The following is a 24,991-nucleotide window of genomic DNA, read 5'->3' on the forward strand; positions in this document are numbered from 1 at the left end:
AGAGCGGGAGCAAGCTGGACCAGCTGATTGAAAGTTTTTTTCTTATCAGCAGCTGTTATGAGAAGGTTCACTGTGCTATATCCACACAGTTAAAATGAGAAGACTCTGAAAACAATGCATCAAATCCCAGCAACAGAGCCACACAAGAGTTTCCCCTCACACTCTGCATACTAGGAAGAAAAAAATACATCAACTCAAACAACTTATGTAGATGCTTTGCTTGCTGGATATTATCACTAAATTTACTGTGCTCATGAGAGTAAAGTATATTCCATTAGGAGCAAAAATATTTTTTAAATATTTTAATTTTCTGTTTACTTTCAGCTGTAAATTCCATTTTTCCTTCATAGAGATTTGTGACTTGCAGTCCAAATATTTATGATTTCAGGCAAAGAAGTATAAGCAAGAAGGAGAAATATCAAGCCTGTACATTTACAATCACAGTTGAGCTTATATATATTTACCTAATTTCCTCCTCCTCCCTTTAATCTCTGCTGATTTCTCTAGCTATGTTTTTGTTTAGCAATAATTACCATCTCTGTTCCTTTTTTTTTCCTTAATGATGATAATCCACTCTACCTAAAAATTTTCCACCCTAATCGAAGCTTTACTTAGGTTCCGACACTGACTTCCCCATGACAGCAGAGGCAGAGTGGCAGAGCCTTAGCAATACACATGTAATACACCTGCACAGCAAAACTGAAACCTACAGTAACCCCAGGATTGGTTCCATAATTCATAATTTTTAAATATGAAGCCAGCATGATTATTTTTATGTTTATGTATTTATGTCTTGGCTCCTTCCTGTCAGTATGGTTCCTTGGCTGATTTTAGCTCCATAGCATAGGAAACAGCATAGTCACAGCAAAGCAATGTCTATGTGAGACAAGTGGAGCCCCCAAACTGGCTTGCAAGTACTGATAGGATGAATATCTTGTTGAAATCTATGGTCTTCTTGTGTATGTGATGGACAGTCACCTGAGATCTGTCAGAATCTGGCCTCATGTTTATTCAAATCACTGAGCAAACATAACATCTCTACACCACGTGAATAAATCCTAATTCTATATTCAAAAGAAAGTACAAAAACTACCCCATGTAATAGTATTTGCTCAAGAGATTAGACTGAATTCAAATGATTTTTCCTTCCTCTCCAGTTAATACTGTGCTATCTGAAGAAATAATTACACATACTTAATAGTACAATATATTTAAGTATACCTTAAGGTATATTAACTAAAAAGTAATTCTGGCTTCTTGATTAAACACAGGTTTTTGATCATCCTCTTCAAGGAACAAATTCCCCTAAACATTAAGCTTCAAACAAATCACAGAAGCCTAGGGACCTTGACAGATGGAGGCAAAATGCATTTTGCAACAACTGCCCATGACACAGCTATACGTGTTTCCAGCTGTGTGCACATGCCAAGGAGCAAAAGAGAGGGGAAGAGCTCTAAACCTGGCTGTAAGGAAGGAGAGGGGAAGCCAGGAAAGATGGCACTTTTATTTGTACCGATCTCCCACTTTACAAGCCTTGGTGTCTGTGGAGAGAATAACAGTTCTGTGTGGAGAGAATAATAGTTCTGTGTGTACAGTGTGCTCTGGGAGAGGACTTCCTTTATAGTCTCCGGGAAGGCAACTGGCTGCTAGTAATTCTTTATTTAACAACTTAAAACCCAGATTTTAAAATGTGGGACTATGTCAGATAGGAGACTGGGCTAGAAAATGAAAATTATTTAATAGAATCTCTAATGGTCACCAAACCATAAGAAAACTTCCTGAACTGAAAAGCACAAAAATGTTCTTAAAAGCTAATATTATAAAAATTAGTATTATTGCAGTTGTGTAAACTCCACGCTAGTTTTGAAAGAAGTAATCTAATGATAGACTGCTGTAAAAAATGCTGTTCTTAATGCAAAAAAAGTCTTTATTACTTATTTGTGTAACATTCACATTGTCAGTGTAATGTGAAATTGTTTTAGGACTGAGTTTTTTTATTGTATTAGAATAACGTATGTCATATTTCCGTCACACTGGCTGTCAATTTATATATATTAAATATATATACATATTATACTTTTGTAATCACTTTCAAGTAGTGTGATTACTCTGTTGTGTGCAACATTGTAACATTTCCTTCAGATGGCTTCAAAATGTTTGGAAATTAAAATGATTGTTTACCTTTCTAAAAAAAAAAAGATGTGAGAAGAAAAAACTCATACTTTCCCAACAACTCTTCTTGTATATTCTAAAATAAAAACAGAAAAACAAGCTTCTTTTAGGCATAGACAAGCAGCATTTTAGTGTTTAAAAAAACATGTTTGAGAGTGGCAGGAGTGTGCATTGTCCATTGATTTGGTAGATATAAATATCCCTGAAATCTAGGGAACAAATTTCAGTCTCTCCGAAAAGAGCAGACTCTACTTAGCCAGACAGGATGAGGTACTATTCTTCTTTAGATGACCTCTGCTTTCAAAGTAAAAGGGCTTCTGAGAGCATCAAAGCAGTATCACAACATAAAGTATAACATGTCACAATACAAATCTTCCTTTGTTTCGTACTGATAGTGATTTTGATTTTTAGATGGTGGAAAAGGAGAAAAGTAAGACTTTATGTTAAAAAATATCCAACCATTTACATGAGTAAATAATACTCCTGTTGAAACCTGCAAATTATGACACATTTAATTTTTTCTGGGTTTGTCCCTGTTTAGCATTAATTTTCTCATTTCATCATTTGAATGTAGCTGCTGCCTCTGAGTTTGTCAGAAATTCTTTTGTAGGTAGAAAAATCATGTTATTTTGTTAGTATTAATACTAACAAAATGCTAGTGGTAGTCATGTAAAAAGTCAGAAAATAAACCATTAGTGGAAGAAACCTTAATATATTGAATATGCAATTAAATCAAAGTATAAAAATGCATAAAGCTGATCATTCCATCCTTTGACAAACTCTCCCTAAAAAAAGGGACCACAAATGATAGATGCAATGGAAGAAACAATTTCAGAAGGAAAAAGAATTAAAACAAAGAAGAACCTACAAATGACAGAAGGAAGAAAACCTAGGAAGACAACACAACAAGGAAAACCAAATGCTTACACAGGATATTAAAGAGAAAAATGATCCACACGAGTTACTATGTTACTATGAGTTTCCTACAGCTACCTCTGCCTTTGGATATTTTTAAAAAATTTATTAACCTAACAGCAGGAAACTTTATACAGATTGCCCCCTGACAGGGTACCAGTTTGGTACAAGCACTTGCTGCCTCTTTGTTTAGCATAAAGAAATCAAGAGAGGTGTTAAGTGGTGCCATGTGTACATTTGGGCAAATCTAACTTTGCCTCCATCTGCCTCACCTGCATGTTCCCATGGAGAACTTGATTAATCATGTGAAGTCGAACAGAAACATAAAATTCTTCTCCCTTTTCTTTTCTACATTTGCTTCCTTTTTAATGTGCAAGTGACTGATCTACTATTAATCTCAAAACACAAACTGGCAAGGATCTCAATCAAAGAATCTAACAGTTCTTTCACAAATTACCTGTTTACTGTCTAGTAGCCAGCAAGTCTCCTTTGAAACAGCCAGCCATTTATGTTGCTTTTAAACAAGTTTGTTGTTATTTTTATAACTTCAAAGACATAAAGAAGAAAGATTAACTAATTAAAAATGAACCATTTGTCATTCAGTCGTACCAATTACACACTGGGATTTAATTCTTTTTTCCTTCCCTCTCTAAAGTTAGTTGTTCTGGGAATAAATACAGAAAATCAGAGTTCAAGGTTCACTTAAGTAAGGCATAGCATACACTTGAAAAAAAAACCCAGCCACAATTAACTTATACTCAAATCAGCTTTTAGGTTTTGGTTGCTTTTGTTTTTAATAGTCTATCTTTGTCACAATTCAGGGACAGCAACAAGAGTCTTCTTTATTTCCATAAATGCAAGAGAATTTTTTTAGTGAGGCTGCAACATCTGTCCTTTGTCAGCCCAATATTTCTTTCATCAGAAGTTAAGGGACTAAAACTCTGGTCTCCTCAGAGTTGGAATATATGTGCAACCACCACTGCCTGAGCTACCTGCAATACCTAAGCACAACAGAAAAGCTGAGCTGAGGATGGATTTTCTATCTTACCATTGCATCATGCTTCATGTTTAAATAGTCATAACACCTCTTTTTGGCTTTAATGGGCATTTACTCCCCATTCCCAAGTGCATGCCCCACTGACAGAGTAAGAACTCTGCAAAGAAATCAGACAGCATTATTCAGAGTAGTTATTCAAGCCCCTAACTTTTTGCAAATACCTATTTTAAAAAGCTCATATCAAATATATCCTTCAGAAATAACAATCAATCACATAGCCAGATCTCTGGGTTCTTTAAGAACTTACTCATTATTTGAGTAAGACATCACTACATTTTAGAAAATGGATTTGCAAGCCTGTATGATGACTCAGTCCTGTAAACATGCCACCCATTAATGTTCCTCATTGACACAGTCTTTGCAATGAAATAGGGTTCCTAATCGACAGATTATTTGCTTTAAGGAAAGTATCACACATTCAAGCACTAGCTGGATCAGTCCTATGGCATGGATAACTGATAGTGTCTCAGAACAAAGCATCCACAATGTGGAAATTATTGAATAAAATTATGTGAAGAGACAAGAATCTTTATATGCAGATCAAACATATTTCAAATGTCATGTCTGCTGCTAAAAGAAGACTGATTTTAATATAGAGACCATTTGAGCCATGAACTTCCCTATCAAAACAGAAATATTCACCAGAGCTTTAAAATGCATCAATAGCAACAAATACGCATTGCTTTCTTCCATTGAAATTACCAAGCTTTAGCAAAGTGTTCCGGATGGGCCGAGATCTTATAGGCCTTTAAAATTTGAGAATATAACCAAACCACTGAGAATCATCCCTAAATACAGCTATGAAAGGAAAGCCCATAGTCTGAAGGTCCCCACAGGCTAGACATACTGTTAAGGATGATAATGTGAGCTACCTCACAGCAACCTGGCAATGACCTCTGCTCTGACCTGCAGAGACCACTGTCTCAAGAGGTAAAATACAATTTCGTTCTTTATCCTTTGTCACTGAAATTATTCCAGTGCCATAAATTCTAATCAAGACAACTCCAATTTAAAAAAACAAAACAAACAAAACAAAAAACCCCAACGAAACAAAACATATGTTCTTTTAAAGAGTGAAACAAGGGCTGTACTAGCAAAACATAATCAACTAGAAGCAACTTCTACTTTGCTTCTCTGCAGCATATACATGTATACAGAAGGATGCACACAGTTTTGAAACATGGGTAACAATATGGAAAAGGAAATTAAATCCCAAAGCCAATGCAGAGGTTTGAAAATAAAACATTGTTTATTTAAATGTGTGCAGATTCATTTAATTCCCATATCCCCACACCATATTTCAAGCATACACAGCATTATGAAAAGATCAAAAGCCCGCTAATGAACTAAAGAAAACCACAGTCTTCAGATTGAGCACAAGCAAACTAAGATTTAATTTCACTGGAACAAAACCTTGCCAGAAAAAAATAAAAAAAAAGAAAAAAAAAAGAAAAAAAGGTTAGCAGTCAATTTGTTTGCTGTCCTGCAATAATTAAATAGGAAACACTTGTGGTCCACAATTATAGGTTTGGTATTGCCTTACTATATATTTACAGCTTTATTTATTTTGATAAGTTTGATGCATAGAACTACCGACTGAATCTCAAAGAATAGCTTTATAGTACACAGTAAAATTACCGTAATATGCAAACGCACGCACTCCCAGCTTTCTTTTTACCGTCATTTTATTATGTAACAAATTGCCTTCAATTAAAGATTAATTAAGGACTGGATCTAACTCCAGGAAAGTCAGCCTCAGCCCACAGGGAGTTTTGATGCTTGGATTAGCCACTTCATTCTTGGGATTTTTACTGTACAGAGAATTTTATATATGACATGTATAAAAAGTGTATCAATATTAGATTGTGAATCTCAGCAGTTTAGTACACAGCTGAACATGAAGGGTGCTTTTTTACTTCTAAGATTTTTTTTTCAGAGCAATACTTCAAACCTTACACTAGATTTTTTTGAAAATATAGTAAAAAATGGCAATGAGGATTAGTTAAGTTAGGATCAAATCCCAATGTGTTTATTCAAGTGAAACTGCTACTTAGCATTAACAAAAGCTTTCCTCTAGTAAGACTAGTGGCATTTGGCCTGGGCTACTATTTTGAAGCATATTGCAGAGTACGACAACTTGATCTGAAAATGACACTGCCAGGCAAGTCAAGAGCCATACTCAGTTTTCTCTGTTACTTAATTACATCCAGTGGTTAAAATAGGAGATATTACCTCACAAATATTTAAAAAAGTAAATAATGCACCACAAGATCTCTTACAAAGCAACTTCACCTCATACTGTACAGCAAAACTAGGATTTTTGTAACGAAAACACTGTAGCTGTGCAAACCCACATTTCAAAAATGTATTTTTGAGGTAATGAGTTTCAGGACAGAGTCCTTTAAGAACATTTTGCACTTCAGTTTTGACAACTTTTTCTACTCTTTTCTGGTTTCATATGACTTCAGTGTCAAAAATCTTTGCATGCAGGTATGCAGCTTTCAAAAGGTCTACTGGTACAAAAGCACAACTGGAGGATTACAGACTCCTGGACTATGGGACAGCCTTTTCCTTCAAAAGGAAACAATTTTTTTAAAAAAATTAAGAAAAATATCACCACCACCAGGAGAAAACAAGCCAGGAAACAACAATAAGGCACAACCCCTCTAATCACAGCTGCTCCTGTCATCATTCACAGGGAACAGCTGCACCACAGTGACAAAGTGCATCTTCCCAGACACCTGTATACCAGTCTCAGGTGGAAGCAATTTCAGATTGTCAGGAACTTATCCCTACTTAATGCTGGTATTTCTGAGAGTCATAATGCTACAGCATTCGTTTGTTTGGTGTTTTTTTTGTCACTGATAGCAAAGCACCCATAAGAGAAACAAAAGTTTATTGCATCTCTTAAAAAAAGTGCGATTAATTGTGATCCTGCCCCCTCATCACTGGCGGCAGTGACTATTATTGAAGAGGTATGATTTTGACAAGCAACAAAAACTAAATACCCACTGTTTCCATGGCATGCAGTGAAATACCAAAACAAGGAAATTTGAGAATAAGGAGGTGGATTTTAAGAAAAGGTACACGTGAGAAAAGCAGGTCTTTGCAGAAAAAACTTCATCCATCAAAAGAAGCTAAATAGAATGCGTCCAGTAAAAGAAGAAGAAACCTCTTCACATCTCATCATTCAACTCTGTTCATCTATATGAAAATAAGACTCATGAAATATTGCTAACATCAACAAGACATACAAATGCTGGTCATTCATTCCAACTAAATCAGTACATGATTTTCACAAATCCTTAAAAAAAAAAAAAAAAAGAAAAGCAGCAGTGTAGTGTAGAAAAACTTTTTCTCTATGGACCTATCTCCTCTCCATTTTCTAAAATTCTCCTCCTTAACAGATTTAGGGAAAATTTTCACACAGCACATATTAAATGCTATATTTTAAAAAGAAAATTATTATCTCTGATTACATGAAAGAAGGTTGAAGGAGAAATTGTCATTCTCTATGCCAACACCTGTCAATAAGTTCACAATAATTTAACTTCAGAGACTGCAAAGAAAAGTACAAAGTATGTATTCCTAACATGCTATTCATAACATTAAACAAAGATAAAAAAAACTATAGAGTGGTGTTGTTTCATATTTATGTATCAGAACTTTAAACACAACTACACTTAATTATTTTTAGTGTTTACTGCAAATCTATCTTAAGGTATGCATCTGTGACATAACATCTAATCATCTTTATTTTACATTTGCTCAGTTTGATCCTCAAATGTATCAAAATTGCCCCACTGTCCTTTATTTTTTTATCAAAATTACTAAAATTAATTGACAAGGGCTGTTGCTAATAGATCTTTAGCATCTGTCATAACTGTAACAAAATCTCAATAAATAGTACATAAGTTCATACTGTGGCAGTTGGACTATTTCACATACTTTTGTTTACTTAGGAACATCTTTTATGCAGTATAAGGATCAGGCTAGCAAACATCTTACGCTCACCAATAGAAAAAGCACAATATATGAATTTTCAGCTTTTTCACTAGTGGTTTTAGTGAGATAAATTATGTTTTCAGCCCAGAAGGAGACAAGATATGGTTACACATCCTTTCTATATCACACACGGCAACTCTAATGAAAGTGTCTGTGCATACTTCACTACCACTGTAGAACATCCAAATGACAATGGCTCAAAAAATATCCTGCCTTTCATTAGAAGACTTGCCTGATCTAAAAACAGACATTTAACTATCCTCAAATTAAAAGTTCTTTTTTTTGCCTTGTATATGCCTTGCTGTATTTAATAGGTGCACCCTAAACATTTGAGCAAATAAAACACATAAACACAGCTGAAGATATTTATAATACTCTAGATTACTAATAGACCTTTGAATTTTAGACATTATAATTCTTTCCTGGATGAAATGGGCTAAAATAATTATTATATGCTTTTTGAACATTCAAACTGCTAATGGAAATTATGCTTTCCATGGAAACAAAGATTACTAAGAGGGTGCTTAAAAATGAATGTGATATTCAGTAACGGTCATAACTGCAATCCAGAAATTAAATTTTAGGGGGGAAGTTAATTATTATTCTCCCGTATCCTTAGTGAAGTTATTTAGTAAAACATTCCATGCTGTAACTTTAAGTAATGTGTAAAGAATATTATAATGTAAAATTGCATGTGTTCTTTTGTTTTTAAAAAATCGTGCAGCTCCTACTGTAGGTGCAATATTGAAATCTGAACACTGCTACAGATTTCCTTGCAGATTATGAAATCAAAAGTCGAATCTTAGAAAACGGGCTCTCACCCTCTCCCTTAAAGCTGAATTCCCTTTAAGCAAGATCTTTTTCCCTTCAACTTCCACATATAGTAAAATGAAAAATAAGGAAATGCTCCATTTTTATTACGGTTTGTTTCAGGTCACAAATAGAAATAATTAAAAGGAACTTCTTCAGGAGTGCAGTCCTTCTAAATCCAAAATGTCACAACATACCATACAGTGCTGCTACATCTCAGACCCCTATCAACATCTATCACTCAAGCACGTGCCTCAACAGCTCTGCTCCCTTTTCTGATTAGAGATCAGAGTTGCTTGAGTTGGCTTACAGGGTGTCATCCATTTGAATGACAGATGTCTGTGTTGGAGTGCCACTCTCACTGCTTTTGTTTTGATTGTGAAAAGTTACACTTATCTGGCACAATTTAGACTATTCCAAAATAAATAAAAATTCAAAAGGTAATACTTCTTTCCACAGGCTTGAGAAAAAATATTTAATTTCTAATTTAAATTCCAAAAACATCAGCTCCATGTGCAATACCCTTGCTAAGCTTTGTTTACTCAGTACAAAGTGTTTTCTATGATAATCCTTCCGTTCTCTTCAGCCAGATTTATTTTTACCATTAAAAAAATCGTAACTTTTCAGTTTAATCAAGCCTTAGAAAAAGCTGGTAGCATGTGTGACACACCAGCACCTAACACAATGTTAAAGTACTCCAAGAAAATGATCCACCTCCCTCCCCTATTATTTTACATTAGAGTCCACCGTTCTAAAAAAACAGAAAACATCTGCTACTTGTGCAAAATATGTTCATTGTTAACAAAAGTTTTCAGGACTGACACTGTCATTCTGGTAACCAGTTGCAATGGGAGCAGAGGACTGTGTGCCTGCATGGTCCAAGCTCCTCTTTCCTACTTACAAGAAAATTGAGCAAACAAACAAACAAACAAAAACAAAAACAAACCACTAAGAGGAAAAAAAAAAAAAAAAAAAGAAAAAAAAAACCAGAAAAACCAAGGGGAGATTGCTCTTCCGGACAACATGGTAGCAGTGAAATGAAATACCTAGACAGACTTACCGAAGAGCTTGCTGGGAGTGTCCTCGCTGTCATTTGATTCCACAGGCGCAAGCAAGGGCTCATTCAGCTCGTTGTCTGAAGTAGCTGCCTTGTCCTCACCTCTCAACTCTGCATTCATTTCACTCCGCAGTGACAGCAAGGGCTTACTGACTTGTCCAGCTATCATTGGATCCTAGGACGGGGGGAAAAAAAGAGTGAGGGAGGAAAAAAGTGGCAGCTTTGGTGTGCGTATACTCTCTCTTCCACTCCTCTCTCTCACATACAGGCATACACACACACACACACTCTCTCTCTCTCTCTCTTATCTCTGGCTGCTCCTGCTGTTATTGCTGGCTGCAGTCAAGTGAAGAGCTATTACAGATCCAATGAGTTTTCCATTACTCCCCACCCTATTAAAGCTCAACTAGCATGTGAGAGATTCAGGATGCTTTGGAGAAAAACTTCTATGAAAGCAACATAACCAGCACAGCTTTAATTGTGGCATGTGCTTTTTTTTTGTGTGTATATTTTTACACCTCACCCTGTCCTTGGCATAGTAAGGAAAGAAATTCCTGTATGCTCCGATTTCACAGAAGAGAAGCACCCTGTGAGTGCTCCATAGTGATTTAAAGAGGCATCCTCAGCTGCACAACATTAACAAAATCAAAAACACAGTTTCTAGCATTCCAGCATTTCTATGAAAACACACAGCATCAAATAGCCATTTCATTGCATACTTTCAACAGAAATACAGTTTTCTTCTAACTGTTCCTGTCATTGGGATACTATGCTCCAAAAGTCCATAAAGAGACAAACACATGTTTTTCTTTTGAAAATAAGAAACACAGAAACCATATTCTAAAAGAAAAAATTAGGGAAGATACTTACACATACAGCTTGCAATTATTCTTGTATTTGCAACTTTATATCCCTCATAAAACATTACACATATATCTGTGTATATATATATATATACACATTTAAATTTTTTCTTGATTATTTGAATCTGTTTTATCTTCTGCTCAATGAGGACGTTTGGGGGTCAGGCATTATTTCCAAGCATACTCGGTTATTCCATTTGCAAACTAATATGCATAATATCATGACAGCAAAGAAAGCAGACTTAAAAAAAAAACCTAAAAAACCGAAAATGCACAAGTGACCTTGTTGCTCTCTCTAGCAGCTATTTATTGCAAAGTTCATGCCTAAATGGTTCTTATGCAGAGAACAGGTGACCAGCGAGCAAGTAGGTTGGCTAGCATGTTCCCTCTGTCCCATCCTCACATTGGTCGATGTTTGCCTATGGCTTTTTTAATGTATTCATGTCTGAAAAGTGAATTTGATATGACACATGATAATCTATGAAAATGTTAATCAATACAAATAGTTTAAGCTGTCATCAAATGCACTTCTTTAGTCAATACTCATATTGTCGAAAACAATGTCACTGTCACCAGGGCTTAATTTGCACAGCACTTAAATATTGGACTCTGTGCATCAATGCACTCCTCTTCAAATACTGTAGGTAAACACATTTTCTCCCTATTTAAGGCTGAAGCACTCAGCACACATTTAGTTGAGCCGAATCCTCCCTTTTGAATACCTTGATAGGTCCACTGGAGGGCAAAATTAATACTTAATTGAATCTCACAGTCATCAAAATAATCAATACTTTTTTATTATTTATTCTTTACAGTCTGTTGACTGTTTCAAACCTCTGAGGGAATGGTGGAAAGGATTCATGGCTTTGAAACACTGTCATTTAACAAGGTAATTTTCAGTGGGGCATTAGGGGTTGTGAAACATATAATAAAACAAAAATGGTGGCTTATAATAGGAAGAAAGAAAAGAATTATATTTCTGCCATCTAACAAAACAGGATAAATAAAAAAAACACAAGTGCAAGCAGGAGAGGGAGAAAGGAGGGGGAGAGGGAAAGAAAGACTGGCTTTTGAAGGGTTTTATCATATCAAGAGCAGAGCTGAGCTTTCATAATGCTGACATTTCTCATTCTGACAATCCTAAACAAGTGGAAAGGATGAGATCGCAGATATCATCTTTCATCACATTCCCCAGCTTAAGAACCAACATGACAGCTTCTCTCCCCTTTACACTGTTAATTACTAAATAAAATACTGCTCTCTGTCAGCATTAGATTATTGCAGATCGCAACCACAAACATTACTCCATTGTTTTGTTTTGCCTTTTTTAAACCAGTGCTACCTACCCTGAACTCTTCAGAAAATAAATTAGGCCTGTGTCTACATATTGTAAATATATGAAACATAATCAATTTAATCAATGTGGTCAATCCATGTTATTGTCAGGCTAAATTGCTGGCGATTTATTAACATTTCATTTACTGTATTTATTAGGCAGCAACAATCTGAACATTTCTTTGATGTTTCTGGAGAGGAAAGAGAAGCCAACAGATTTATTTTGTAGATACTGTAAAAAAACTCTGATTTGTTATGCCTCATGCTCATATTGCACTATGGATAGTCATTTACTGAGGCAAAAAATTTGTTTGCTTTCATATACTAAATAATGTATTTTAGCGGATTTTGCAGCTAAAGGTCATTGTGAACACAAACAGCATTGTTTCAGTCTGTGCTACTGCTCTCAGTTTCAGCTATTAAAAACTAACATCAAGATTTGTTATTAACATCCATAACAAATGTGAATCAGGACAAAATTTGACCCTTTTTATCAAAGCAGTTTGGGGAGGGAACTAATCATGTCCACAGAAAAAGATCTCTGGATGTGTGGACTAGCAGCAATTTAATGGATTTAATGGAATCAGTAGGATTCTAGATTAAGTCTAAGTTGCCAAATTCTGAAGTTGAATGTATGAAAAATGGGAGGAAGAATAATGTGGGAAATGTGACAGCACTGGGAGAAAACTCAGCCCTTTGATGTCAGTGAATTCACAGCAACTTCAACAAGGCCAGGATTTTATTTGTTATGTATATCAATAATTCGGCCTCATCTGGAGTACTTCATTAATTTCTGGTTAGCCCATCTAAGAAAGATACATCAGAAAAAGGTGCAGTAAGAATGATAAACTGATCTAAAGGACTGGGTATGTTTACAGAAAAGCGTGACTAAGAACGAGCATGATCAAAGGACACAAGATCATAAACAGCAGAGAGAAAATGTAGATCAGGAACTCTTCATCCTAACTCATCTGAGGAGAAAAGGTGTCTCCACTGAAATGGGAAAAAGTAATAAATCTAATAATAATAAACTATAGTTTTCCAAAGAGTAGGTGGTGGAAAACCTGTGGAACTCATTGCGGCAAGGTATCACTGGGACCTGCATCGCAGTAAACATCAACATAGTCACTTGCATTGTTGGGATACTCTTAGCAGTGAATTTAAAACAGTTTTGCAAACACACAGGCATGGACAATGAAAAGTGAAATAACATAAACTGCTGCCCCCCTCCCTCAGACACTCTTACAGCACAAGAACCTGCAGTTAACCCCCAGGGTAGCTCTCTTTGTCAGGTGGTAAATGAACGACAACCATCTCTATAAGCAGACAAATTAGATACTGTCCAAACTTCTAGTCTACATGAAGACTAAATAAATCACCTAAATGATGGGTTAAGGAAAGGTTTGTTTCCTTGAACAACATATTTAAAAATGGACATTTTTAAAGTTCAGGTTATCTCCAGGCCTTCAATTGCTTTCTGTGCTTAAAAATGTGTCTGTTCTGCAGTGAGTTATGCATGATTAAAAATGATTGTTTTCGCAAAACACATAATAAATTGTAATTCCAGTGCACACAAGTGGCCTAGTCTGCAAAACCCCTTGATGATCAAAGGGGTTGTTCCTGTATTTCCTAATGGCCTCCCTAAAAAAATTCTGGAGTAGTTGCTCTGGCAGCTGCAGGCCCAGGAGCCTTCTCCTCCTCTTCTGCCCACCTACAAGTCCATCCCAGAGAGAACCCATGACATTGGAGAGGATGCACTGAGACAAGGAATTGTATATGCATCTTTAGTAGCTAATACTGTCAGGATTTGTTCTTCTGCACTGGATGTCCTTGACACTCAGCATTTGCTTTTAGGAAGGTGCTATAGGTCAGATTACACTTTGCACTGTAACACAGGCTCTTCCATTTACTGACAGCCACACAAAAGTTTCAGCTTTTCATATGCAAAAACTAAAAGTCTAAGAATGCATAAACCTGTAGAGGTACGGCGGCCCGATACCGCGGATCCTGAGTCCCCAGGACCATTGGCCAATGCCATCCATGCAGAAACCACTGAAGATGCCATATCCTGGGGCTCGGAGGAGGCCGGGCCATGAGCCGTACTCCCCCTCCGCTGGAAAGTTTTTCCTAAGTTTATTGGTTTAAAGTTCGCTTCCCCGCCCCTATCACCGCCCCTGCTGCTTGCCCTCACTAGAATGTTCTGTTGCCGGGCTTCCCCCATGAGTTGTTTGTAATCCCCTCCCTAGTTATATTTCATTTGCTCCCCCGCTTGTCCCTCATGTTGTCCCGGAGCCCCGTTGGCTCCGCCCCTGTTGTTCCTCCCCGGGAAACCCCGTACTTCCCCCTAAAAACCCCTTCCCTTTGTTCTCTCGGCGTGGTGTGGCCGCGACCCCAGCCCCGCCATGCTCTGCACCCGGTAGCTGCGTGGACCGCCCCACCCGAGAGCCCCCAGTGTGCCTCCCCCGCGCCGCTTCTCCTTAATAAACTGCACACTGGTGACTCTCAGCTCGTCGTACTCTCTTTATCACTGGAAGCGACCAGCGACTCCACGGCGTTCCTGCCCGGCAGGCACCCGCCTCCGCCGCGTGGTCCCTGCCGCTCCAAGGAGCGAGCCTGGGAACACTGAGGCTGACCGCAGCCGCCTCTGGGACAGAGCTGAACAGCCGGGAGGGCTGAGAGCTTGGGCCAGGTGAGGCCTCCGAGGTCTCCCGAAGCCCCGGAAGCCATTGGGACTAAGGCGGCCGGACCCTTCCGGACCCTACAACTTCATAAACCCAGCAAGATTAATTTTGTAAAAGGAGTTTATATGCTTTAAGTAAGAGGCAAGGGTACATAACAGGCATATAATGCTGCAGAATTTCAAAGTTCTAGTTAGGAGAGAACTACGGAATCACAATCCCCTCATTCAAAATATAACTGTATATACCATACATGCAGTGACAAATTACACACACATCTTGCAGACACTCATATAACTTGTCATCTATTTCTTGTCCAACTAGCACTAGTATTTCCAGAGTCGCCTGTTTCCTATGAGATTTCCCTGACAGCTTTGTGCTGCAAGTGGTCTTCCCTGCTGTGTGTCTCCCTTAAGGGGTGGCTTATACGTCCTGTAATTCAGTTACACTATCTGCTACATCACTTGTCAGCTCTGCCACTCCCTGATGACTAAAACTGGCTGTTGGGCTTAATTTAATAGTAAAAATCAGGTGGATTTGCAAATGCAAATTTCAGTTTGAGTAACACACACTCAGCTAAATGCTAAAACCTTTACTTTTTTCTTATCTGAAGCACTGTAAGAAGTACAGGAAAACATTTATCACCGTGTTAAAAGCTTTGCCTTTGCACTTTAAGGGTAAAGGTGCAGTTTCTAAGCAAAACTATTTAGTAATCAAAGGCAGCTTTTAAAAGAAACTGTATGGGGTTTGTGTCAAACATGCCCTAGGCAGAAGTCTGAAAATGAGAGAATGAATTACTTTCTTCCTTGATGTCGAAGTTGGGTGATAATAGAACTTTATAAAGGCTTCATGTACTGATTTAGCCACTGCTCTAAATTTTGTACTTACTGCACCATAAACATTGTTGCTCTGAATCTAATTACTTTTTAAATTTTAGTTCAGAGAAAAAGTAAGATCCTCTGGTTTGCTTTTTATTTTGCCCTTATTTTGAAGTTACTTTGCACAGACCTTTTTCCTCCTACCTTAGAAGTACTAGAAATCAATTTGCTGGTTTTCTTCAAAACATGAAATAACTCCTTTCTGAACTCCCACCCCCTACCCACCCTGATCCTGATATTGCACATACTTCTGTTTGGGACATAATCAATGAATTGTTTGAGAGCAAACACAAAAATGCTACTGATTAACATAGCATTTACATTTTGTAATGATTTATTATTCTAATGACTGCACTAGAAATTATTCAAATTGTAACTTTTTAAATTTTTTGATCAAAATAGAACATGATCATAAACTTGGATAAAGCTATTCTAAGATGTACCTTAGCTTTGTTTTTGTGTGAGGAATACATTGAAAAGACTCTACTAGAAAGGGATTGGAGTTATTGTTTTTTGTTAAATACCAGTGAAATTCAGGATTATCTTCTCCCTTAGTCTTCTTATGAAAAATTTTCCTTCATCTTATTGCTTCTAGAAGTATTCATTTTTTTCCATAAATAAAGATCTCTCACAGACAACCTTCTTTGATTCTTTCTTCCTTGAACATTGTTTTATCTGCTGTTACTAATGTGCTAATATTTCCATCCCAATCTATCCGTAGACTGGTTTATGCCAACTACTTTGAATCAACCTTTTGTCCCCTGCTAGCCTCTGACCATTTCTACCTGCTGGCTGTCATTTCCCTGGAAAAGTTACAGAGAAAAATCTCATTTTCTTCGCAGCCACTTGTACCACTACCTTTGGACGGATGTTTATGAGCAAAACAAACAAGGCTGCTGATACATGATCATTGATCTCCCTTCACTACTTTGATCTTGAACTTTTATTTACTGCATTACGCATTTACTTCTCTTACCTATATTACACATATTCAACTTACTAATATCGTCTGTATTACCTCTCCTTCCTTACAGCAAAAAGCTGATACATCATCAGCTCATCTCACTCAATATGAATCTTATCATCCAAAACAGTCTCCGCTTTTCTTCAGCTAGAATAGTATTTATTCTCTGCAGCAGAAAAAGAAAGTTCTTCTTTTCTCCCTTTTCTCAATACTGATGTGGCTTTGGACATTTTGTTTTTCCAGTGATATTCATTTTCACATATAGTGTCCAGGTTGCAGTTAAAAAAAGAGTTCTCTAGTTAAAAAGAATGTAGCTAATTAAAAAATCAGTGCTTAGTTATACTCATTTTATTAATAGTGCTGAACGGTAACAATTTAATTTGGAAAGTTAGAAGAACTATCATTGATTGTGGTACTTTCTTTAACAGAGATATTCTTCTAAAGTTAAGCAGTAATTTTAGGATACTCTCTATTCATTTTCTTAATTTTAAGTTCTAAGGAAATTGAAATAGTTACTGCTAATTAGAATAACACAGATTCTGAGAGAAAAAATAAGGTTTTCAGAAACTTGTGTAGTTTATAATTGTTGGTTTAGGAATCTTAAAATAGAATTAATTTTATTTCTTTTTTTAACTGAATTTTAAGTGGCAATGTCCTTTGAATTGTTGTGTCTTGAGACTGAGGTACTACAATGTGTTTTCAAATCATACCAAAAAAATCCCTCACTAAACTGATTTTTTCCTCTATTTAACTATTTTCCCTAATGATAGTGTTGCACATATTTCTTACACCTATTAAGAGCAAGCTGAAAGGTTCACAAGAGAAGTTCAATTTGCTAATCAGGCTAGCTAGAGGCTGCAGGGAATAGACACACAGCAGCTGCACAGTAGGAAATAGCTAGGTCACCATTTATTTTATAATCAGTTTGGGTTTATTGCTCTAAATGTACCCCAGCAGTCATGCTGCAATCTTCAAAAAGGAAAGAAAGGCAAAGAATGCTGGTTTCACCATAGAAAAGGTAAGGAACAATTATTCATTGTAGGGGACTTCTGCACCTCTGGTCCAGAAAAGCCATTTCTTAATCCTGCTAGCAAAGAAATCTGTGCATTAATGAATCCATACTTTGTGTTTTCCCTGACACACATGACACTTAGGGATCACTAATACCAGAGTACACACAGCACAGAAGCTTTACTCTAAATGTTGCCTTCAAGTCTTAGAGTTGACCTTAATGCTCCTGATACAATTATTGGTCTGATTTAAAGATCATACTGCTCTTCTTGTTGCAACAATTCTTGTTTAGAGTTTTGTACCAGATACAGGGTGAAGCTATTCAAAACTTTCCTCAATTAATTAGATAACAAGAGTTTTAATTTTGGCTTTGTCCTGATAATAATGATTCCCCATTTAAATGACATGCTGCCTTCCTGCAAAGGAGCTTGTCTATCTGTAGACGGGTAGTAAAAGTTTATATGCACACACAGGTCAAGAAACAGAGGAGCTACTCTTCTGGGAAGTTACCATGCTCCTCAAAACACATGATAGACAATAGCACACCGCCACTAGTAGAAATAACAAGTCCTGAGAGTGGTGAGAGAAATCAGCCTTCTTCTAGTTAAAGATTCTTGGAGACACACAAAACCTGATCCATTTCTGTGAAAGCAGACAATCAGACCCTAGAGATCAGGATAGGGCAAAGGCAGAACAGGCATTTTTGACTGGGACCAACATGGTGGAATAAGTCTTTAACAGACTTTCCCACTTATTTAATAGAATCATTTAGGTTGGAAAATATTTTTGAGATCATCAAACTGAGAGATTTCCTACTCTTCTTTCATCTAGTTTCCTGAGAGAAAGAGATGACGTAGGAGAGCAATTAAATTTGAAATTAGAAGATGGTCCTGTGAGTAGTAAGACTTAGACATATTTTTAACACATTAGCTGTCTAAAGGATCCCTGCTATTAAAAAAAACAAAACCAAAACCACCTTCCTTTTCACCCTGAAAATTCTTTCATGTGGTGTTGTTTTAGTCTCCACACTGACCACCTAAGACATGATGCTGTTTACCAAATCACAAGTGCTCTTTCATAAGCCTGCCAGTTTCATAACTTGTCTTTTTTCTTGTTTAATATTTGCTCAAGTTCTATTTTGAATAGCCCTTAAACACAAGGCCTCTCTTTCCAGATTATTATGCTACATGTGTTGAAAGATCCTTCTAGAACCTACAGTATGCCCTTATCAGCATAATCCTTCTGCTCTCCATGAGAAGAAGAGGCAATAAACAACCTCTTTGGAATTAAGAAATACAATAAAATACTCCATACCATACTCTGAGTTAGTCTTTCCTAGGTGTAAGATTTCTTATCAGAATTCCACCACAATGCATTAAATGATAATAATTTGGCCTAATAAGAATTTTAAAATGGTATTATATGCAGTTTCTCTATATTTGCATTTGTCAGGTTTTGTCAACCTCTAGCCCACACTAGAAATTATTTTGGGTGAAAAAATATCAAAGCCAGAATTCAGCTAAAATGGCTTTCTTTTAGAAATCAGCATGTCCAGAATCACACCAAAACCAAACTTACAATAGATTTCAAATGTTGATTGGCTGAGAGAGAAACTTGACGAGGCTGCATAGATGGGACCCAGAGCAATTGAAAGAAGTGCTCCTCTTAGTTAAACAAAAACTAAATTTTGCATAACACATTAAGATTTTCATTATGTAAAACAAAGAAACCATTAACTTGAATTTTTGACAATCAGAGCACGGGTTAAATAGTAACCCAGCTCAGTGGTTATTTCAATTACTTGCATTTAGTCTATGAAAACCCAAATCAACATACATCTGTATTCAGCTATGGACTCAGTCATATCAGGAAAGTCACTTCCTATTTCAATGTGGATCTTCCCTAGTTCTCACCAGAAATTCTATCAAACACCCACAATGTAACACCTTCAAAAGGAAATTTGTTGAAATGGGTACAAATCCCTTACAGTGGAAGGAAGCAACATTTTCACAAGAAAACTTTTTTTTCCTGAAGATTTTTAAAGTAATACTACTCTTACTCCAGTTTTATCCAGTTCTTGAATTGAATGCCACTTCTAAAAACAGTTCTAATTTATAATACAACACACGGTAACAACCTAGACCAGTTTGGAAGTTCAGGATCTATTTTTTGCGAATCTTTTAAAATCCTTTACAAATACAGTCAATACACTAAACTAAATCACACGAGGCAAATCACAATTTCACCAGAGTATCACAATCAGAAATTGACAAAGAATCTTCAATACAAAATTGTTCTTTTTTATCTTGAAGAAAGTGAGAAAGTCTGCCTTGACTTCTTCTTCCTAAACAAGGCTGGAGGCTTCCCAAACCTGAATTCAAACTTAGGATAGCTCAACCTCAAATGTATATATTCGGTGGTTGTTAAGTTAGTCAGCCCCACATGGTGCTTCCTGTAATACAGCACACTTGAATTTCAGTGACAGGTATGGGAAATTACTTATCTTCTGGCATTTCTTCTGATATCATGCTTTCTAGGGGTGGACCCTCAGATTTCCTTTTATCTGCTCTAAGCATAGATTAAAAAAGCAATAATGCCCATCTACTGAAGAAACTGAAAACCTCACCTGATCTGAGGCTCACAGACTAAAATGTTATTTTCTTTTTCCAGATACTGGAAGATGTACTGCAGCTTCCAGGTTAAGAGGAAGAATCCCAAATAGTTTTCCTATCGTTCTCCTATGTTGAGATCATCTGACAGCAAAACCTACTGCTGCAACTGCTAAACATACTTACTAATGCCACAAATACTGCAGATCAATAATGCAATGCCTTTTATGCTTCCCAAGCCTTCCTCACTGATGAATGAGCACAATTGTTTTTTTAATCATTACAAAAGATCTTCAGGGTTACTTTTCTTCACACCAGGTCTTCATCAACACCTGGGTACCACATTTTTCTATTCACATTGTAGATCACAACATATTAATCTCTAATTAAATGTATCCCAAATTCAACATGCCTTCAACTATCACACAGCTTCATATTTCTTATACAATTTGCATAGGGTCATGGTGTTCTTAAAGAACTTGAAGCCCAAAGAGTGCTTTGCCTTTTTATCAATGGCCTTAATCTGCTGAAGTTGCAGGTGTACCTATAAATTGCCCGTGTTTTGTTCATTATGCTAGGGTAGGATGTGTCACACATGGCACACAGTAACAGTATTATGTGTTGAACATATTGGTGGATCACTTCAATACAAAGCAGTTTTTCTGTTTAATGCTTTACAATAGGAAAACAGAAGAACATTTACCAATCATTTTAGCAGCAATTACAGTAACTGGATTATCAATAAACAATGAATGAAGCATTTCTCAGATCTGCTGGTATTTTCCTCCATGAACAGATCTGTTCTTTATTAGATACTGTTTGGCTGGGGGATTTTTGGAGGGTTTGTCGTTTATTTTAACAAAAAAAATTGCCATACAATGACTTGCCATTAGCTCTCTATTATTTCTCAAGGAAACTCCTTCAAAACAAACAAAATTTTAAGGAAGGAAGAATCAGATCAGAGAGTAAACCAAAACATGCAACTATAGCAACTTGCTGCTAATGCCTCGATTTTGCAAACTGGCTAACATCACTGGGCTGCTCAGTTTCACCCTGAGAGAGTAATTATCGCTGCCCTGCTCAGAGAGCAGTCACAAGTGCTGTTGTTTTCCTTCTGTTTCAACAGGAGTAAAATATTTCCAAAGATCCTGCTACTGTTTATCACATGCATATCTAATGTATGCACATATATTTATGTAAATATTGCATATATAAAAAAAGTTTTTAGCAGGCCTGATTCCTTTCCAATTAAGCCTTTTGGATTGCTGGCAGCTGCTTCAATAGGGACAAACCCATACTTAATTCTCCTTGTGAAAAATCACTGAGATCTATGCAAGGGCACTGATCTTCTTGTCATTGAAATTGATGACAAGATATCAATATGTATCCCTAAATGTAGTTTAGTGGCTTCAAAAAAACATAGATCAACATAATTTCATAATATTATTGGTCTCATATTACTTTTTAGCCTACTTTTTCATATATTACAAAATTTATGTTATTTTTTTAAAAACAACAGATGTAGTTTTTGAAAATAAAAGTTTCCTTCAAATTATTAATATTATTTAAAGACATAGCATAATTTACACCTTTCTTTTTATAACATTAGCATCCCAAAAATAAATATTAAAAAGTCATTAATAACTTCAGAGTGATTAAAAATACAAAAATAAAGCAATAAAATGAAGAATACGAGTTTTGATCACAATCTCACATTATTTGTTCATTATAAGTTATTTTCATGTGTCTGTCCAAAGGGAAATTGATACTGTGTGTTTGGCAAATATATTTGAAGAAAGCATCTTTGCTTTTTACTTTAAGGTAAAGTTAAGTCCTATGTCCATATTTATCATTAATTTTCTGAACCTAGAGACTACATGTATTTATAGTTTGAATATGCAAATCCAAAGAGCCAATTGGGTTTCCTGCAGCAAGCCTGAGAATACTAGCACAGCTGAAAGATCATACAGTGTTCAAACCACCTCTGACATTTCTATTAGCCCTCTTTTAATAAAAAATAGTCTTTCCTTTGTGGGAGAGGAAGTTTGCCACCAGATACTTATAATAGGAGGGCTGGCAACTTGGAGGCTCAGTTTTGCCAATGAACCTGTATGCAATTGCTAGCCAAGTCACCTAATCCCTATAGATTTTTTAACCAGTTTGCAAAGGAGAGAACAGGGCAAGGGTGCCTATTTTGACTCTTAAACCATTCTGTGAAAATTTGCATAAGTAATCTACACTATCGCCACAAAATCGTTACTGAACTCTTTCTTGCTCTAAGCTTTCCTAAGGTTTAATAATATCTAACTCAGAGTGTCATAAAAACTAACTTTCCTCAAACCAGTCTCACAAAATTTAATTATATTTACTGCTAGGACAATTTCCACTGTATTTAAGTGGACCATTAATAATTTTATCCCTTTATTCCTTTTGTTAACATATTCCTCCAATGATACCTGCTTTCAATATCTACAGATATACATTTTCTTTTGTGTTGAACAAATAATCAAGCTATGCATACTTAGCCAATTTCTTCCTTACATCAAGAAAAATCCATCTCCCATTTCTTAATTTAGTGGCATTTCTGATACATTTCTGAGCTGCTGCAGGTCTTTGTTGTATCTGTCAAACCCAACTCTGGGACAATTTCAAAGGCTCTTCTAGGGCCAAAATATGTTTTCTCCTTGCTCTCTTGGCACTCACACTGGTACAATGCATGCCTTCCATCCTCCTAGCCTAAGAAGCTTGAGAAGAATTAGGAATGCATATTTTCATTGCAGAGAAGGAAGGAAATGAAATTAAATACTGTAAAACAGGAGCTCATGTCTGCTGTTCTCACACCCTATAAGGTTACATTACTTTTTCTTTTCTTCCTAGTACTACAGTTTCCTCAGGAATATTCCCTTTCCAAGCAGTTGTCAATATCCTTAAAGTCCCAGTGGGTGGTTCTTCATTTTTAAACCTACTGAAATTTTCCTCCAACATATTTATTCCTGCTTGTGGTTAAAGCAGTTGCTCCCTCCACAAGATTTGCACTGTTTTGGTAAGTTATTATGGCTAGCAGCCAAGCACCCACACAACTACTCACTCACTCACCTCTCCCACAAGATGAGGAGAAAACAGAGGGAGACGTGGCTTGTGGATCAATATAAAGAGAGTTTGATAAGGCCAGCATAAGATGCATATGCAAGCAAAACAAAATAAGTAATTTTTAGCATTACTTCCGTTTGACAAGCAGATGTTCAGGCAGTTCCAGGGCAGTGAAGCTTCAGTGTGCATAACAGCTACATGAGAAGATGAACACCATAGCCACAAATATCCCCAATTCCTCCTTCTTTCCTCCAGCTTTTAATGCTGAACACTACATCATATGTATGGAACATCCCTTTGGTCAGTTAGGGTCAGACATCCCAACAGTATCATAGAATTGAACAATTTGGGTTTGAAGGGACATAAAGATCATCTAGACCAGGTTGCTCAGAGCCCCATCTAACCTGGCCTTAAACATTTCCAGAGATGAGGTATCCACAACTTCTCTGTGCAGCCTGTTCTGATGCCTCACCACTCCCACAATAAAGAATTTTTTCCTACTATCTGATCCAAACCTAATCTCTTTCAGTTTGAAGCCATTCCCCTTGTCCTTTCACTACATATTCTTGTAAATAGTCTTTCTCTAGGACGGCTTTACAGAGAGACTGACCTTTCCCAGTTTCTCGCCCAGTTCTAACACAGCAACTGTGCAAGTACTGTTCTGTGATAGCCAAAACAGGGAGTGTCATCAGTATTGTATTAGTCACAAATCCAAAACACAGCATCATATGTGCTGCTATAAAGCAACTTGCCTCCAGCCAGCAAGCCCCAGTACAATGATTCAGATCTACGACTTAGGAAAATGGGTGGAGCACCCACACATCTGTGACATTCCTTGAGCTCCCTTTTCACACAGACAGGTAGCTCTGCTCAACTCATGGGCCTGACCGTCCTGGCTCATATGCCTCTTCTGCATTCAAACACAGCATCCTTTTTATCATCTGACTCCAATGTAAAACATTATTCTGAAGATTACTGAAGAGAAACCTTGGCAAAATAAAAGCAAAAGCAAAGAGACTTAGGCAAGCACCAAATAAATACAAGTGGCCGCATGTGGGGTAAGTAAAATTAAACCATCCCCTTTTTTTGCCCTTTTTTTTCATTTTAGACCAAACTCATATTCATAGATTAAAATTAACTTTCTTATTTACTTTTACCCACATTTACTTCATTCCTTTATTTATTGGGTTATTTAAGTATTTCTCAGCACTATAATATCTGAATGCCTAATCACGTACTTTGATCTCTGTGTTTTCATGCAAGCTAGAGTGTCCTCAGAATTCGTGTGGATATTAAAATGTTCTCTTTTGCCATAAGATCAAGTTGGTGGGTGATTACTTCAATGTGACACCTTATATAAGCTTACCATCATGCCTTCACTTTAAACATTGTAAGTCAATGAAATATATTGCAGACATTGACAACACATACAATTTTGCCTGTTTGATATCCCATTATTGCAATAGCAGCAGCAATGGTTTTGGAAAAAGCTTTTTTCCCCCAATAAGCATGTACTACCAATTTTGCACCCACAAGTAGGGCATCTT

General features: G+C 36.6%; 1 protein-coding gene and 1 long non-coding RNA gene across 3 annotated transcripts in view; one reads left to right on the forward strand and one right to left on the reverse strand.

Annotated features, from left to right (window-relative positions):
- The window catches only part of POU6F2 (POU class 6 homeobox 2), a 293,372-nt gene that overhangs the window by 247,218 nt on the left and 21,163 nt on the right, over positions 1-24,991 (reverse strand). Inside the window, exons 1-2 of one of the 2 annotated variants that reach the window (XM_085051597.1) lie at positions 10,301-10,329; positions 10,020-10,191 (exon numbers count right to left, since the gene is read on the reverse strand). In XM_085051597.1, coding sequence (XP_084907723.1) covers positions 10,020-10,185 — 166 coding nt within the window. In that variant the 5' untranslated portion in view covers positions 10,186-10,191; positions 10,301-10,329. Of the gene's footprint in view, positions 1-10,019; positions 10,192-10,300; positions 10,330-24,991 lie in introns of those variants that run through there. The other variant, XM_085051596.1, reaches the window with a different exon arrangement.
- LOC146441386 (uncharacterized) overlaps positions 1-24,991 on the forward strand; it is a 69,600-nt gene that overhangs the window by 4,863 nt on the left and 39,746 nt on the right. The window lies entirely within an intron of this gene.

Source organism: Lichenostomus cassidix, chromosome 2, assembly GCF_008360975.1.
Source record: "Lichenostomus cassidix isolate B80296 chromosome 2, HeHo_3.0, whole genome shotgun sequence".
Lineage (NCBI taxonomy): Eukaryota > Metazoa > Chordata > Aves > Passeriformes > Meliphagidae > Lichenostomus > Lichenostomus cassidix.